At 65.5% G+C, this 15,559-nt stretch overlaps 2 protein-coding genes across 4 annotated transcripts in view; one reads left to right on the forward strand and one right to left on the reverse strand.

The window, feature by feature from the left end:
* The window catches only part of FARP2 (FERM, ARH/RhoGEF and pleckstrin domain protein 2), a 97,800-nt gene extending 93,187 nt beyond the window's left edge, over positions 1-4,613 (forward strand). The window contains exons 22-27 of the mRNA XM_040232029.1: positions 1,676-1,758; positions 2,437-2,549; positions 2,749-2,912; positions 3,546-3,653; positions 3,757-3,908; positions 4,139-4,613. Of these exons, the coding sequence (XP_040087963.1) occupies positions 1,676-1,758; positions 2,437-2,549; positions 2,749-2,912; positions 3,546-3,653; positions 3,757-3,908; positions 4,139-4,208 (690 nt within the window). The 3' untranslated portion in view covers positions 4,209-4,613. The remainder of the gene's footprint in view (positions 1-1,675; positions 1,759-2,436; positions 2,550-2,748; positions 2,913-3,545; positions 3,654-3,756; positions 3,909-4,138) is intronic.
* Positions 4,614-4,714: 101 nt separating this feature from the next.
* STK25 (serine/threonine kinase 25) lies at positions 4,715-14,274 on the reverse strand. 3 transcript variants are annotated; one of them, XM_040232031.1, is made up of 12 exons: positions 14,101-14,274; positions 13,612-13,735; positions 9,831-10,061; positions 9,263-9,319; positions 8,623-8,731; positions 7,946-8,103; positions 7,655-7,840; positions 7,066-7,211; positions 6,818-6,932; positions 6,577-6,648; positions 5,375-5,511; positions 4,715-5,246 (listed from the first exon to the last, which is right to left on the reverse strand). In XM_040232031.1, the coding sequence occupies exons 2-12, from the start codon at positions 13,639-13,641 to the stop codon at positions 5,207-5,209; spliced, it is 1,281 nt and encodes a 426-aa protein (XP_040087965.1). In that variant the 5' UTR covers positions 13,642-13,735; positions 14,101-14,274; the 3' UTR covers positions 4,715-5,206. The 3 variants fall into 3 exon arrangements, with proteins under 3 accessions (XP_040087965.1, XP_040087966.1, XP_040087967.1); XM_040232032.1 differs by having other exon boundaries at positions 14,163-14,269; XM_040232033.1 differs by having other exon boundaries at positions 14,167-14,252.
* Positions 14,275-15,559: the final 1,285 nt, after the last annotated feature.

Consider the following 15,559-nt stretch of genomic DNA (forward strand, 5'->3'; position numbering starts at 1 on the left):
CACCGTTTCTGTCTTTCGACACATCCTTAGTTACGCCCTTGAGATAAGTCATGGGCCGGGGCACTCTTGACTGCTAACGCTCCACGGCTGCAGAAGCAGCTGGCCGGGTAACCTTCCCACCAGGTGCATCTGCACCTGCCCCTGCCCCAGCCCTGGGCACCGCCCCGCCTCCCGCAGCGTGGAGCGCTTCCAAACCCTTCCAGGCCTCGGGTGCTCACCAGGCCAGTCATTCCTTCCACTCTGCCTTCAGTTTGCTTTACTTCAGAGAATTTAAACTCCATCCAGAGAGACCGTGTTTGTCTTGCTCCTAGAACTGCACGTGGCACAGAGGCGCTACTTGTTGAAGGTGTGAAGGTCGCTGTTTGCAGTCAGGCAGTCTGTCCATCTTTTCTTCTGGGGTTTCTGTCCTTGCTGCGGGCTCAGAAAGTCCTTCGCACACCAAGATTGTGTTGCCAGCTTCTTTCCTGTTAAACTGTTTTATTCTTCTAACTAATCTGCCTAAAATTTGTTTTAGATGTTTTTAGAGAGATGTAACTTTTCTTTTTTGTAGTCAGCTTTCTCATCATTTGTTGAGCCCTTCATGTTTCTCACTGACCCCAAGGCTGCCTTGATCGTATGAAACGCTCTTATGTCTATACCTGGATTCTTTCTGGAGGCTCTGTTCCATTTCTGTCTGCCCCAGCATCAGTCTGCACGCTTCTCAGTAGTGGTTAGTCACTGCATCAGTGAGTTCTTTCTCGTATCTGTCCTTTTAAAAAGTCCTTTGCTAGTCTCAAGTATCCAAGTAAGTTTACTTCTAAGTAAACTTTGGAGTCATTTGGATGAATTCCTTCAAGGAGAATGACTGAGATTTCTGTTGAATTGTATTAACCTGTTTAACTGCGAGGAGATGCCATCCTGATAAACTGCTCCCTGCAGGACAGGGTTTATGTTAGATTCTGACCTGCAAGTCCCGCGTGGGGCACCCTGGTTGGCGTCCTGTGTGTGTAGGGGGGCAGTCACCTATAACCAGCTAGTGCTGGGGACAGACACCCAACACTCACTCCTGACTGTGGAGGGAAGGCTGGCGGCCCTAGGCGGCGGACGGTCACTCCCTGTCGGCACGGCGTCCTCTGCTGGTCTCCAGAGGTCTCATCAGGCGCGCAGGGCTTTGGCAGAGGCTCCAGTGCATGGGGACGGCCACTCTGCTCTTTGTGACCCAGCAGATCCTGTCAGTCAGCTTCAGAACGTCAAACCATCCTGCGTCTCTGGAACCACCTGGCTTGCTATAGAACGATGTCTTGTCTCTGCCTTTAGGTCCAATTAGGGAATACTTTTTTCTGGAGTTATTTAATCCCTTATCATCACGCTTAGTCTGTGTGGTTTTTCTCTGAGCCTTTGTTAGGTTTTGGTACCACTTTATATCATGAACTGTCCGACTCTCTTTTCAACAAAAAGCTCACCGTCTCTTCCTGTGCTTGATTTTCAGCTGATAGTGCTGGACCCACCGGTGAGTAGTCGGGTGCCTGTGGCCCTCAGGTCGTCCACCTGGGTGGCAGGGCCCCACCGGGGGCATCCCAGTGCCCCCTGTAGCCCCTGGTAGAGTCAGCGGGGCCCTGGTGCGCACCTGCGTCCAGCTGCAATCTCGGGTCCTGCCAGCCCCGCTCCTGGTCCAGACCCCCCTCTCCGCCCACAGGTGGAGGATCGGGAGAGTGAGTGGTCTGTGCCGCACTGTTTCACCATCTACGCGGCTCGGAAGACCATCGTGGTGGCGGCCAGGTGAGGGCCGTCCTTCCCCGTCTGCCTGTGGGTCCCTGTGCCATGCATGACGTGGTCACCGGGACACACGGCCCGGTGAGCACTGCTTCAGGGGAGGAGCTTCACCCTCAGTGGGAGCGTGTGGCTGCTGAGACCATCCCCAGGACGGCCCGGCACTGCAGGCCGCCCCCTGCCCCAGAGCTGGGCAGCAATTGGCCACCTGGGCCCCAGTGCAGGACCAGTGGACATTTCCCTGCCCCAGGTCACATCCCCAGGAAGGAGACCCAGGCTCCTGATGGCCTGTGCGGGCCCTCCATGGGGATCAGCACTGAGCTGTGCCCAGCCCCACACCTCCCAGAGGAGGGCCTGGGTCCTGCCACACCCTGTGGGGTCCTGGCTGGCGTCAGAGCACAGGGCACTCACCTCCCACCAGGAGACCTTGGCGGCTTAATTGTGACCCAGGCTTCAGGCACCCATTTCTGCACCACAGCACCAGAGCCTTAAAATCCCGTGATTCAGGGACATACCACGATGTGGGCCAGCCCCAGCCAGCACGGTGGGTCAGGCTGCACCGCCAGCAGCCCTGCCAGCCCTCAGGACCTGCAGCACGGGGTGCCTGGGCAGGGCAGGCGCCCCAACTCCCCGCCCCACTGTGGGAGGGGGCCCTGCCCAGCGGCTGAGCCTCAGGCCTGCCCGCAGCACCCAGCTGGAGAAGGCCAAGTGGCTGCACGACCTGAACGCGGCCATCGATGCGATCAAGACTGGCAGCACCCCGGCGCCCCCGGCCCGCGTGCTGTGCCCCCTGCCCCGCAGTGAGTGCTAGCCGAGCCCCTGGGACACCGAGGAGGCCTTCTGGGGGCGGGGCTGGGGTTCCCCTGGGCAGCCCACCTGCTACGCCTGCACGCCCTCCTCCCATGGGGCATGTTTAGGGGGTGGCGGGCATGGGCGCTCTGGCAGGGTAGCGCGTGGCCGGGGTTCCCGCATCCTCAGCCAGGGCTGACCTCTCCCCAGGGTTCTCCGACGAGGCCTCCCTGGAGCCGGAGTCCGAGGACGCGGCCGGCGGGGCCCGGGGCTCTGTGGCGGCAGGAGGCCAGCCCCACGCCAGCAGCAGCGCACACGTGTGCTGGTGCCGGCAGACCAGCGTGTCCAGGGCTGACCACAGCGCGGCCGGCGAGGTGCGGCCAAGCACGGGTGCCCCTGCTCTGCTCCCTCCCTGAAGCAGCGTGCAGCCTGGCGTAATCAGGCTCCTGGGCGCCCCCAGAGCAGGTGGGGGCCAGGCCAGGGAGTGAGCAAGCAGTGGGCCAGCTCGCGGGGACCCAGCGGACAGGAGGTGACCTGGGTGCCCCTCTGCCGTCTGTGCCAGCCCCGGGGTCAGAGGTGTGGGCCCAGCCTGAGGAGCTGCCTGTGCCGTCCATGGGCTCAGGCCTGGGGGCCTCACTCGCGATGCCCAGAGGGATGGGGCGCCAGCGGGCAGCACAAGAGGCGCCGCAGCAGGGCACGCAAGCGCCATGCCCCCAGCCTGCGGGTAGACGCCGCTGTGGGCGTCCCGTGGAGCCCCAGCCCTCATCCGGGAGCCTCGGCCCATCCCCGTGTCTGTCCTGGGACAATGGGGACGAGGAGCACCGGGCTCGTCCAGCCTCTCCCTGCCCCCTGGACCGTTAAGACAGTGGCGGGGCCAGGGGAGGCACTGGGGCCATTAAAGCGGAGTGAGGCGCCAAGTCTCCGCCCCGCAGAGCACAGGGAAGCCTGGGGGCGGCCTTCCCAGGCCGGTGGTCCCGGGACACACGTCCACAGACATTTCTTTTCAGAACCAGCTTTCTGGATACCTGCTGAGAAAGTTCAAGAACAGCAGTGGCTGGCAGAAGCTTTGGGTGGTCTTCACCAATTTCTGTTTGTTCTTCTACAAAACTCATCAGGTAGGCGGGGGCTCCACCTGTGGGCGCTGCGGCCTCACAGAACCCGCCTCTGGGTGGGCGGGGCCGGGTGCCTGTCGAGTGAGCACGCCTTGCCACCTTCCAGGACAACCACCCCCTGGCCAGCCTCCCGTTGCTGGGCTACAGCGTGAGCCTGCCCAGGGACACTGACGGCATCCACAAGGAGCACGTCTTCAAGCTCCAGTTCAAGTCCCACGTCTACTTCTTCCGGGCCGAGAGCAAGTACACGCTCAGGAGGTAACTGCGGAGGCGCCGGCCATGCCCACTGAGGACCGGCTGCGCACTCCCTGGGTCTGGAGGGGCTGCCGAGCGCTGCTGCCGGGGTTTAAGGGGCCCTTCCCTCTTGACTTGGGGTCATTCTTGGGAAGGTGTTGGGGCACAGGCCCGCAGATCTGAGGACCAGAGCACGCTCTGCCTCCCAGGCGAGCAGTTGGTGGGGCGGCTCTGACCTCTATGCCTCCTCTCAGGTGGATGGAGGTGATAGAGAGAGCCAGCGCCTCAGCTGGGAGGGCCGGGACCCCAGAGGAGGAGGCCTGAGGCCCACCCTGCCCAGACGCAGAGAGCGGAGCAAGCAAGGCCGGCATGCACCCCACGACTGCTCGTCCCCCCAGGAGAGTGGTGGCAGGCGAGCCTCTGGCGCCACTGGGCAGGGAGTGCTGCCCTGGGCTCTGCGAGGCGCCAGGAGGGCGCGCAGGGGAAGTAGGCCTGCTCTGTGCAGGCAAGGCTGGCGCTGCCCCGCCCTCAACCACCTGCCTTCCTCCCGGGCCGGGCCTCCCGTCAGGCTGGGTGATGTGAGGGGTCTAGGCACAGAAGCCTCTCTGGTGCCCCCCAGCCCACACTTCTGAAAAGTGGACAGCAAGCCCCACTAACTTATCCCAAGGAGTGTATGGTGCTCACGCGCCGAGTGGCTGAGAATAAAAGGCTTCTTCGTGCTTGGTCCCACGTGCTGCCTCGCCCCGCCCGCTCTCCGGCCAGCGGCCGCTCATGCCCACCTTGGGTGAGGAGGCCTCGGGAGCCTGAGCACCCCGCCCGCCACCAGCACATCTCAGTTCAGGTCTTTATTGAAAGTGGCAGGAGCCTCTCAAGATGCTGTGGAAACTAACACCTTAACCTCAGAATACCTAGGGAAGCAAGGAAGTTCGATTTTCTTAAAAAAACAACAATCTGGCCAACACGAGTACTTATGAGAAGACACAGTACCTGCTCCAACAGCACAGGGCGAATCTACGGCTTCCAAGGGTGGGCGGGCCAGGCGGGAGGCGGCAGGTCTGCCCCAAGTGTCCCTGCCCCTCCGCCTGGCAGCGAGTGGAGCCCCGGGGGCCAGCCCGGCCTCGGGGCCTCAAGGAGACCAAGCCCGCCACCTCTGCCGCCTCTGCGGCCTTGGCCTAGCCGGGAGGGGACACGGGAGGGGACGGCCGTCTGCGGGGCGGGGCGTGGCCCGTGGGGCGAGGCCAGGTCGGCACAGGGCCCTGGTCGGCACAGTCCCGACCGCACGGCTCCGGGTGGAGACTCTCCTCCCGGGCGCAGACAGGGCTTCAGCGGGTCGAGGTCAGGTGGTTTCTGCTGTGGGAAAACCTGCAGACCAGAGGCCAGGTCACTGCTCCACCCTGGGCGTGGTCCAGGCCAGGGGGCACAGGACCCACAGAGCCAAGCCCCGCCCGGCGAGGAGGACCCCCAGCAGCCCGCTGTCCCCAGGCCCTCACCTCTGCACCCGCTCCACCAGGTGGGCCATCAGCTTGTCCGAGATGCCGGGGCAGGACTCCTCGGCCAGGCTAAAGGCGTTCTCCAGCTCTTCCAGCGCCCCCACGCCCCCGCCGCTGTGTCTGTGCTTCTCTTTAAGCTGCACGGACACCCCCAGGCGCCTGACTGGGGGCCAGGGGGCGCCTCCCCGACCTACCCAACCTGCGCCTCGCAGTAGGAGGCAGCTCTGCCCCACTGTCCCCGAGCGCCGAGGAGGGCCTCCCGGCCTGCCCTGGCCCCTGGGCCCCACTCCTCCAACCACGAGCCTTCTCCCGACCCCAGTCGCAGAAGCCCACAGCCCAGATGTGTGTGAGTGGCCCCGCCAGCCCGGCCACTGGGACTAGGGGCCCACTTGCACCCCATGGCTGTGGAGGCCCCACGAGGAGGTAGCCTGGCCGGGGGCTGGAGACAGGTCAGCCTGCTCGCCCAGCGCACAGAACAAAGGGGCAAAGGGCACACACCTCTCTGGACACCCCCCCGGCAGCCTGACCTCAGGCCAGCCCACAGAACCGGAACCCAAAGGGGGCCCAGCCAGCCAGGGTGTGGCCACACCTCCCACCCACCTCACACCCCAAAAGTGCCAGCCCCAGGAGCGCTGCTGCGTGGCCCCAGGAGCCCCCGTGCCCATGGACAGCCCACCTCCACCAGCTCCCCTCCCCACCCACCCCCTTCCCCTCCCGGGCACCGCGGGCGCGGCTCCGCTGCCTCCTCTCAACATCCACCCCTGCTCCCGGGCTCCAGGGCCAGCGTCACCCTGGGTGTGAACCCGGCCACAGCCCACTGCTGCTGACTCACTCCTGGGGATGCTACTGACTGCCCTTGACAAGTGACACAGACGCTGGGTCACGTGACCCATGGGGAGTGGCCCTTAAGGGCTCCCTGTCCAGGGCCTGACACCCAAGACAGAAATCTCCCAGGCTCTCTCTAGACTAAATATCACCCCGTGTCTCTGGTTCAAGATAAAAGGTCCCAGGATAGCAGCTCATGTTCAAAGCCCCCCTGGGGCCCCAGAAGATCCTGGCAGGCTCGGGATCTTGAGGGTCACCTGAGGCTGGCTTATCCCAGCCATCTCTGGTCCTTCCACTCAAAACGCCGGGTCCAAGGGGCCAACCTCATGAGCCCCAAGGGACCCAGACACCCTGTGCCGTGCCAGCTTGGCCCTCACCTCTCCGAAGACGGGCCGGACCAGCGTGGACAGGCACTGTGACCTCGGCTGCCTCTTGACGGGCTCCGCCGACTACAAACACAGAGCGTGCGGAGGTGAGCAGGGCAGAGGTGGCAGGGCGTGGGCAACTGCGAGCCACCCCCCAAGTCTGGTCTCCTGAAGAGCCACCCTGGGGGAGCGGGCGTGCCCAGGAGGTGCCCCCGCAGCCCGCTCCCTACAGCGCGCCCGGGGCCAGGCCGACCTTCTGGGGGCCATGCAGGGCCGTCCCCTTGTGCAGCTTGCCGTGCGGGCTCGGCCGGATGGTGGGGGGGAACGTCCAGATGGGCCCCTGCTCTCCATCCTCGGGGTCTCCATCTCTGAAGGGGACAGTGGGAAGTCACACGGGGTCTGGGGGTCAGGAAGGCCCTGAGGTGCACTGGTTCACGGCCCCAAAGGCCGACCCCTGCCCTGGAGAGCCCGCCTCAGCCCCATGGGAAGAGCAGGCCCTACATGTCGGAGTCCTCGGAGCTGGACTCCTCGCCGTGGCCCTCCGACCTCCAACGCTTGTACCGGTCGATGAGCTCCGTGAGGAAAGAGGTCTTCTTGGTATAGCGCGTGATGAACTTGTGCTTCAGGAGCTCCTTGGCGGTGGGCCGCTGCCGGGGACGCACAGGGGTCACCAGGCGCCAGGCAGCCGAGCGCTGCCTGGGGAGCCCCTGGCGCTCAGAGCAAGGAGGCCTGGGCTGAGCCTGAGGCCTCAGCATCACTGCCGCCGCTGGGAGCCTGGTCAGGGGACCCCAGGTGGCAGGGGCGCCTAGGGGGCTGGGTGGCTGCACACCGTCCTCCCCAGGGGAAGGGCCTCCCTCCAGACCCTCGTGGCCTGGGCCGGGGGCACAGAGGAGCCCGCCCTGGCACAGCGGAGGGGCCTCTGGCCCTGTCACCTCTGAGCTCCCACTACAGACAAACAGCATGCCGCTCCATGCAGGCACCTATCCCCACCCCCACCGCCGTCCTCTGGAGCCCAGTTCCAGGGGCCCCAACTACACTCAGCCATGCAGGCCTCCTCACCACTCACGAGCTGGGGGCAGGAGGTGCTTACAAATCGGGGATCCTTGTTGAGGCAGGCCTCCACAAACTCCTTGAAGGGCTTGCTGTGGTGGCCCTCGAGCGTGGGCGGGCTGTTCTTGGGGATCAGGAAGAGGACGCGCATGGGGTGCAGGTCGGAGTTGGGAGGCTCGCCCTTGGCCAGCTCGATGGCTGTGATCCCCAGCGACCAGATGTCGGCCTGGACAGAGAGCCACGGGGCCGCTGCAGCGCAGGCTGCCCGAGCCCTGCCGCGCCCACCCCCGCACCCTGCTGCCCCTGCGCCCGCCCACCCCCCGCCTCCCACCTTGAAGTCATAGGCCGACTGCTTGATGACCTCGGGCGCCATCCAGAAGGGGGTGCCCACGAACGTGTTCCTCTTGATCTGCGTGTCCGTGAGCTGCCCCGCCACCCCGAAGTCTGCCAGCTTCACATCACCCTGCTCTGAGAGCAGCACGTTGGCAGCTGCGACACAGGACCGTGGGCGTCACCCTTCGTGCCGCCCGAGGAAGCGCCCCCCAGCCTCCGGCCAGTCTCCCAGGGAGGTCTGCCCTCAGCCCCAAGGCCACGGGACACTGCCGCCGGGCGCCCGTGGGGCCCGTGCACGCGCGCCCTCAGCCGGCCCCAGTGCCCGCGACAGTCACCACTGAAGACCCTGAGCACAGGAACCGCCCTCCCGGCCAGATCGCTCAACAGGCGGCGGGGGGCCTGGCTTCCCTTGCTCTGCCAGTCACGCCCCTGCAGGCTGGCCTGGCCACACGTCCACCCGCATGGCTGCTCTCACCCCTCCCATTCACAGGTTAAGTCGGGCCCCCCCCCCCCTACGTGTAGAGCCGGCTATGCCATCTGCAGGGACACAGCGCTGAGCCGGCCCCATCTGTTACTGGGAACAGCAGGACTGCCAGGTCTCCAGGGCCGGAGCGAGCACTGGGCCCCGCTGGCACCGCTGGCCCCGTGCCCACGCCACCGCGTGCCCCAAGGCACCTTTGATGTCCCGGTGGATCTTGCGCTCCGAGTGCAGGTAATCCAGGCCCTTCAGGATCTCCCGCAGGATAGTGGCAATGTAGGTCTCCTCCAGGGGGCCCGGCTTCAGCTACAGATGAGGGGCCAGCAGGGCCTCAGGCCTCCCCACAAAGCCTACCCAACCCCTCCCCACCACCGCAGAGCTAGCACTGACCCTGAGCACGCCTGCCTGAGCGCCGGGGGCGGGGACCCCCTGGACGTGGGCGCCTCCTACCTCTTTACCCACCGAGTTTTGACTGCACAGGTCTCAGTTACACCACGTGAACTCTTAGTTGCAACACCTAGTCCCCCGACCAGGAATTGAACCCAGACCATTAGAAGCGTGGCGTCTTAGCCACTGGACCACCAGTGAAGCCTCTTCACCCACTTTTGAAATTAAGGCTTCAGGCGGCTACGTGGGAGGTAACAGCTGACAACGGGGACCTGGCCACACTCCTGAGCCTCCTGCGGGGGCCTAACCTCCTCCCCACAGGCCAGCAGAGGACCCGGACCCCTCAGCACCAGCTGGGTCCTGAGGAACAGTCAGCCACCACGACAGGGAAGCAGGGGAGGCCACAGGAACCCAGGGTTCAAGGACAACCCCCAGACAACCCCAGCTCACCAGGTCCAAGGCGGAGCCGCCACCCAGGTACTCCATGATGATCCACAGCTTTGTGCTCTGGGGCAGAGAAGTGTGTCAGCAGGTGGCAGCAGGCAGCCCGCGGCCCACCACGCGCCCAGCTGTACTGACTCCGCCAAGATGCCCACCGGGAACAGTGGTGGCAGCCCGTCTGGCTCTCCTCACCACACCCCTGCGCAGACACTGCAGACGGGCCGAGCCCAGGTCCAAAGCCCCTGGGAAGGGCTCCGGCTCCAGGGGGCCCACCCTGCCCCAGGAGGGGCACAAACGGGCCACTCCAGAGCCAGCCGCTCCCTGCTCACAGCCTGCCACCCCCAGGCTCCCCTCAGGACCAGGCCGGGGCCCTGGCCCTGGGCGCGGCTGTTCCCTGGGGGTTCCCAGTCCATGGTTCCTCCTGTGGGGACCTCCGCCCCGCAGACCAGGCCCATGGGGGGCAGACCCAGCCAGGTCTCCTGAGCAGACAGGGCCCACCAGCCCCGTCCCCACTCTGGCCCCAGGGGTCCCAGCCCGCCCCCCCCCCGGGTGGGCGGGGCACCGCCTCCGGGGGCACCTTCAGGTAAGAGCCGAAGTAGCGCGTGATGTGGGGGCTGTCGCACTGGCTGAGCACGGTGATCTCCTGCTGGATGTCCTCGATCTCGTCCTCCGCCTCCTCGAGGTCGATGATCTTGATGGCCACCACCTCCTTGCTGCGGTTGTCGATACCCTTGTACACCTCCCCGAAAGAGCCCTTGCCAATGCGGTCGAGCTTGGTGAACAGCTCCTCGGGGTCCACTCGCGAGTGCTGGGGACGTGGGCGAGCGGCCTGGTCAGGGGCGGATGGCCAGGGAGCCCCTGTTTCTTTTCTCACTTCTTATATCCCTTTTCATTCAGAAAACCTAAAGTTACCTCCACACAGGGGCAAACGTCCCCAGAGAGGACTAAGAGGCTGAGGCTCTCATCAAGAAACCAGGGTCACAGGGAAGGCAGATGGCCCGTGCAGCTCACTGCTGTGTGCCCACAGCCCAGGCGTGGGGAGGACCCAGAGAGGCAAGTCATGGATCAGGAGGGACAGGGAGGTGGAGCACGGCGAGCTGGGGGCAGCTGGGCAACGCTGTGGGCACAGGGGGCCGGCCTCGCAGGCCACTGACTCCGTGGGCAACAGCCTGACCACGCTGGGCCATCAGTCGTAACTCCAGGGAAGGCTTGCAGGGTGCAGAGAGCTCTCTCACTCAGCTTTCTAAACCAAAAACTGCTCTAAAAAGTGAAGCCTATTCATCAAAGGAAAAAAACAAAACGTATTAAATGAGTTCTCCCTGCACACCTGGAAGCCACACCCCTTAAGGAGAGTCCTCATGCCCTGACCCCAGCACGGAGCTGGAAACCCACACTCTCCTGGATGTTCAAATGGACAGAAATACACCCTCCCCACCTGGGGCTCAGACTGGAGCACAGAGCCGCCCAACAAGGTGCAGAGCCTCAGACAGGCTCAGCGCCAGGACACGGCAGCACAGGGGTGTTCACAGAGCAATCTGGCTTTCGACCTTGACCCTCAGTGTCCAGGCCTGAGACAGCTCAGCGTGGGGCTGCGTGGAGGACAGCAGGGCATCCCTCACCCCCACCTGCGTGGCCCCCTGGGTGCCGAGGTCACCGTGCAGCCCCACTGCAGGCGCTGGAGACCCAGGCCCCCAGTGGCGCTGGCAGGCTAGCAGGGAGCCTGGCATCTGGTCCGCACAGGGGCAGAGAGGGTCTCCCAAGCGCGCTGGGCCACAAGTCCACCAGACACAGCTCCCTCCAGACCGCACCGCTGCCCCGAGGGCGCCCGGGCACCCCCCTAAGGCGGCACCATACCCACCCATCCGTGCGAGCGCCCTGGTGCCGAGGGGGCTGGGCCAGGGCGGCCACTCACAGGCTCTGAGCAGAGTCCAGGGGCACAGGGCTCCCCCCAAGCAGGGCACAGTTCAGGGCCCATTGGCTCCAGACATGTCAACCCGAAACAGCCAAGAGCTGGCTTCCCCGGGCAGCAGGGAAGAGCTCACCCAACCTCAGAACGCCAGGTGAGCGGGAGAGGGCGCAGGCGGCAGCCTCAGGAAAGACCCAGGCCAGGGAGCCCAGGAAGCCGCCTCCTGCTCCCCCTCGGCCCCACCCGAGCCCACGCTGTCTCAGCCCAGAGCACACCTCCAGTCCAGCCTGTGCTCCAAAGACAGGCTCCTCTCCCTCTGAGGTGGCCTCAGTGCAGACGTGGGGCAGGCCGGCCTGGCAGCACTAACGGGCACCGTTGTTCCCCCAGCACTCCCTCGGCCTCCCCTTCCCACCCGCGGGCCTCTGTCAGTGACACCCCCGCCCCCAGCCCAGGCCAGAGTCGGGTCTGGCCCCTCAGCTCTCCACAGCCTCGAAGGGGGCCCAGGGCAGGCCCTAACCAGAGGCCGGGCCCGGCAGGGGAGCGGGGAGCCTGGCCCGGCTCTCAGCTTCTTCAGGTCCCCACGGCTGCAGGCCGGGCGCCTGAGTGGACAGAGGCCCCCACGGCACACCCTGGGACAGCCTGCTCACAGCCCCGCGGGGGGAGAGGGGAGACAGGGCCCGGGGCCGGGTTGCGGTGGCCCTTCTGAGACCCGGGTCTGGAGAGCCGCTCGGGCTGCTCGCTCGGCCCAGACCGCCGTGCTCTGAACCTGCCCTGGGGCGGCCCGGTCTGCGGTCACCACTCAGCCGCCTGCACATCCACTTAGCACCACGCCCGCCTCTGGCATCACCCCCCAAGTGAGAGCTGGCCAGCGGCCCCCATGCACCCCACGACAGGTGGCAGTCACCTGCACAGGGCGCTTCCACAGCTGCACAGGCCTGGGCAGGAGTCACAGCCCGGCAGGGGCCCGATGCCCAGGGTTCCCCCGCGGGGAGCCGGCCACCGCCCCACGCACACAGGGACTGCCTCACAGGACCACGATGACAACCATCTCAAGGAAAACAACGTCCTGTCAGACTTCCTGTCACCGACAAAGACCAAGCGTCTCCACCCCTGAAAGGACAAAAGGGGCTTCCTTCCTCTGGGGTCCCTTCCTCAGCTCCCCTGAGCCCCACTCCATCCCTGGGCAAGACGCAGCCACCCAGGCCCCACTGCGAGCACCACCAGCACCCAGGTGAGGGGCCGCTCACAGCGCCACGTCCGCACACGGGGGGCCGTTCCTACAGCCCTTGACTTGGAGCCAGACTTCTCTCCCAGCATCTTAGTCCAGGGACTCGGAAGACGCACGTGTCCGAGGGAGCAGCATCAGCGCGGCGCCCTGGGGCTCTCCAAAGAGCCCAGGCATCTAGAGCCGACCTGACTCCAGCTCCCCCTCCCCCGCAAGGACACACACTTTCTGTTCCTCCCAGGCTCCCAGTCCTCCCCAACCGGGCTGACCGGAGACAGCCTGAGGGCTCAGTTCTCAATTCTCTTCGAGAGGCGCTCCCACCACCTCACAGCCATCAGCCTAAACTGCACCCGAGCTGACCAGCTAAGAAGAGCAAAACCCAACAGCTGGGATGAAGGACCGACCACCACACCAGCTGGGGCGTTTACTTCCCAGCAGCTTCCACTCACACCTGCCCTGCAGTAACAGAAAAGGGGCGGAAAGTGTGGCCCACAAGCCCTGACGGCGGCTGCCCCAACTCGCCTAACTGCAGCCATCAGCCCCAAGGCACGTTGTGGAGGGTCCCCTGGACTCAGGCAGTTAATGCACAGAGCCAGACCCCTCCAAGTGCTGTGGGGTTGGTAATTTCGAGAACCAACCAGCCAAAAAACAGTGGGCATCTCCCAGGCAGGCCCCTCGCAGCCCAGTGGCAGCCCTCTCCACCCAGCAAGAGAAACGCACAGGCGTGTCCTCTGCCTTCCCTGCACGCAGACACTCCCAGCCCCTCTCGGCCCCCTCAGGGCCCACGAGGCCCCTGTGCCCCCAGCCAAGGTGCTCGTGGACCCTGACCTTCCGCGGCCCTCCAGGTGCACAGACCCAGTTCCTGTGGCCCAGCCCTGGACCAGCGTCGGTCTCTGCACACCTCCAGCTGACCCTGCACTGAGGCTACACTTTGACAGGCTGGTGGGCTCCTGCCCCACAGGTCGCTGCCAACGGGCGGACCCCCGTCAGCCCTGCACCCACCAAGTCTGAGCACCTGGCGACTGCTCCCGCTTTGCCCAGGGCTACGCATCACGGGCCTCCGCCCCTCCTTCCCACACGCGCCCTAAGAGGGGCTGCTCTTCTGAGACCCCCGGACCACTTTTCAAAAGACAGTCCTTGGTGAAACGGCCTTTCTCAAACTCTGCAGCCGGCGCCCCGTCCCCCGCAGCGGGCATACCCGCGCACCGCCCAGACACCCACCCTTACCTGGTTGGCAAATCCCCTGAGGTGAGCCATGTCTGCGCGGCCCTCAGACCATCCGCCGCGCCCCCGGGAGGCCCCGAGATCCCGCCTGGAGGCTCTGGAACTCGCTTCAGGCCGTTTCAGTCAACTGGAGGGAGAGCAGACCTGCTCGGGACCCTGTTCCGGGTACGCGGGGCTCCCCGCCCCCCGAGGCCCGGCGGCAGCCCCCTCCTCCAACCATCTGGGGACCCGCCGGAGAAGGGTCCCCCGAAGGGCTCCCGCCGCGCACCCTCCGCGCCCGACCCTGCCTCAGGCCTCCCCGGGGAGCCCCCCGACGCCGCGCACACCTCCCCGGCCCCCACCCTTCCTCAGACCCCGGCCCCCGGCCAGGGCCGCCCCTACCCGCCCCCGGGGCGCCTCGCCCCGCCTCAGCCCCGGCCCCGCCCCACGGCCGCGCCGCCCGGCCCCCTCCCCAACCGGCCCAGGCGCGGGCCAGCCCGGCGGCGCGCCCACCTCCGGGGGGCTCCATCCCGGCCTCCCCCGGCCCGCTCCGCAGTGCCCGCGAGGGCTCCCACCCACAGCCTCCACTCGCCCGCGGACGCCTAGGCCCTCAGCTCGCGAAGCAGCGGCAGTGGCGGCGGCGGCCGGAGAAAGCGCGGCGGCGGCGGCGAGGGCACGCGGCGTCGCGGCCCAGCACGGGGCTTTCTGGGACAGCGAGTCCCTCGTGCGCCCCGCGCCGGGGCGCCCGCGGGCACCGGACTGCAAGTCCCGGCAGGCCACGGGCTGGAGCGCCGAGGAGGCCCGCAGGCGCGCCGCGGGGCGCGCCGGGACTCCGAGTCCGGCTTCCTGAGAGGCGCGGGCCTACGTCTCCCGGCAGGCCGCGGGGCGGGGCGGGGCCAGGCGGCGCCGGGGCGGGGCGGCCGCGGGTGGGGCCGCTCCGCCCTCCCGCCGCTCGTCCGCACCTGGGCGGACCTGGCCCCGGGCTCCCGCCGGGTCTTGCGGGCTTCACCCCTGCGGCGGGCTTGGGAGGGTGGACCGGGCCTGGCAGTGTCTTGGAATGTTACTAAGTCTGAAAAAGGAAGGCGCTTTTGACACAGGCAGGCCTGGGTGGGCCTTGACGACGTGGCACTGAGGGACAGAAGCCAGACGCAGAGGGACAAGCACGCTTTGATCCCGCTTGTATGAGGTCCCCAGAGTGGCCAGATTCATCGATACAGAAAGGCGAGGTGCGAGTGCAGGGGGAAAGGGTGTTTAATGGGGACGGAGCTTCAGTCTGGGAAGATGAAAAGAGATCTGGAGATTGGCTGCATAACCATGAGAATGTATTTCCCGCTGCTGAAATGTACAGTTCAGTTCAGCTCAGTCGTGTCCGACTCTTTGCGACCCCATGAGTCGCAGCCCGCCAGGCCTCCCTGTCCATCACCAACTCCCGGAGTTCACTCAGACTCACGTCCATCGAGTTGGTGATGCCACCCAGCCATCTCATCCTCGGTCGTCCCCTTCTCCTCCTGCCCCCAATCCCTCCCAGCATCAGAGTCTTTTCCAATGAGCCAACTCTTCGCATGAGGTGGCCAAAGTACTGGAGTTTCAGCTTTAGCATCATTCCTTCCAAAGAAATCCCAGGGCTGATCTTCAGAATGGACCGGTTGGATCTCCTTGCAATCCAAGGGACAGTTAGGATGGTAAACTTTATGTGATCTGTTCCGTTCAGTTCAGTCGCTCAGTTGTGTCTGACTCTTTGTGACCCCATGGACTGCAGCACACCAGGCCTCCCTGTCCATCGCCAACTCCCGGAGTTTACCCAAACTCATGTCCATTGAGTCTGTGATACCATCCAACCATCTCATCCTTTGTCATCCCCTTCTCCTCCTGCCTTCAGTCTTTCCCAGCATTGGGGTCTTTTCCAATGAGTCAGTTCTTCGCATCAAGTGCCCAAAGTATTAAAGTTTTAGCTTGAACATCAGTCCTTCCT

This window comes from Oryx dammah, unplaced genomic scaffold (assembly GCF_014754425.2).
Source record: "Oryx dammah isolate SB20612 unplaced genomic scaffold, SCBI_Odam_1.1 HiC_scaffold_28, whole genome shotgun sequence".
Lineage (NCBI taxonomy): Eukaryota > Metazoa > Chordata > Mammalia > Artiodactyla > Bovidae > Oryx > Oryx dammah.

Excerpts from the sequence above, each read along its gene's own strand:
- STK25 (XM_040232031.1), bottom strand. The coding sequence starts at position 13,641 with ATGGCTCACCTCAGGGGATTTGCCAACCAG. Across the intron at positions 7,841-7,945 it reads AGTCGGCCTATGACTTCAAG|GCCGACATCTGGTCGCTGGG; the intron begins GTGGGAGGCGGG and ends CTCTCTGTCCAG. Across the intron at positions 5,512-6,576 it reads TCCGGCCCGTCTTCGGAGAG|CTTAAAGAGAAGCACAGACA; the intron begins GTGAGGGCCAAG and ends GTGTCCGTGCAG.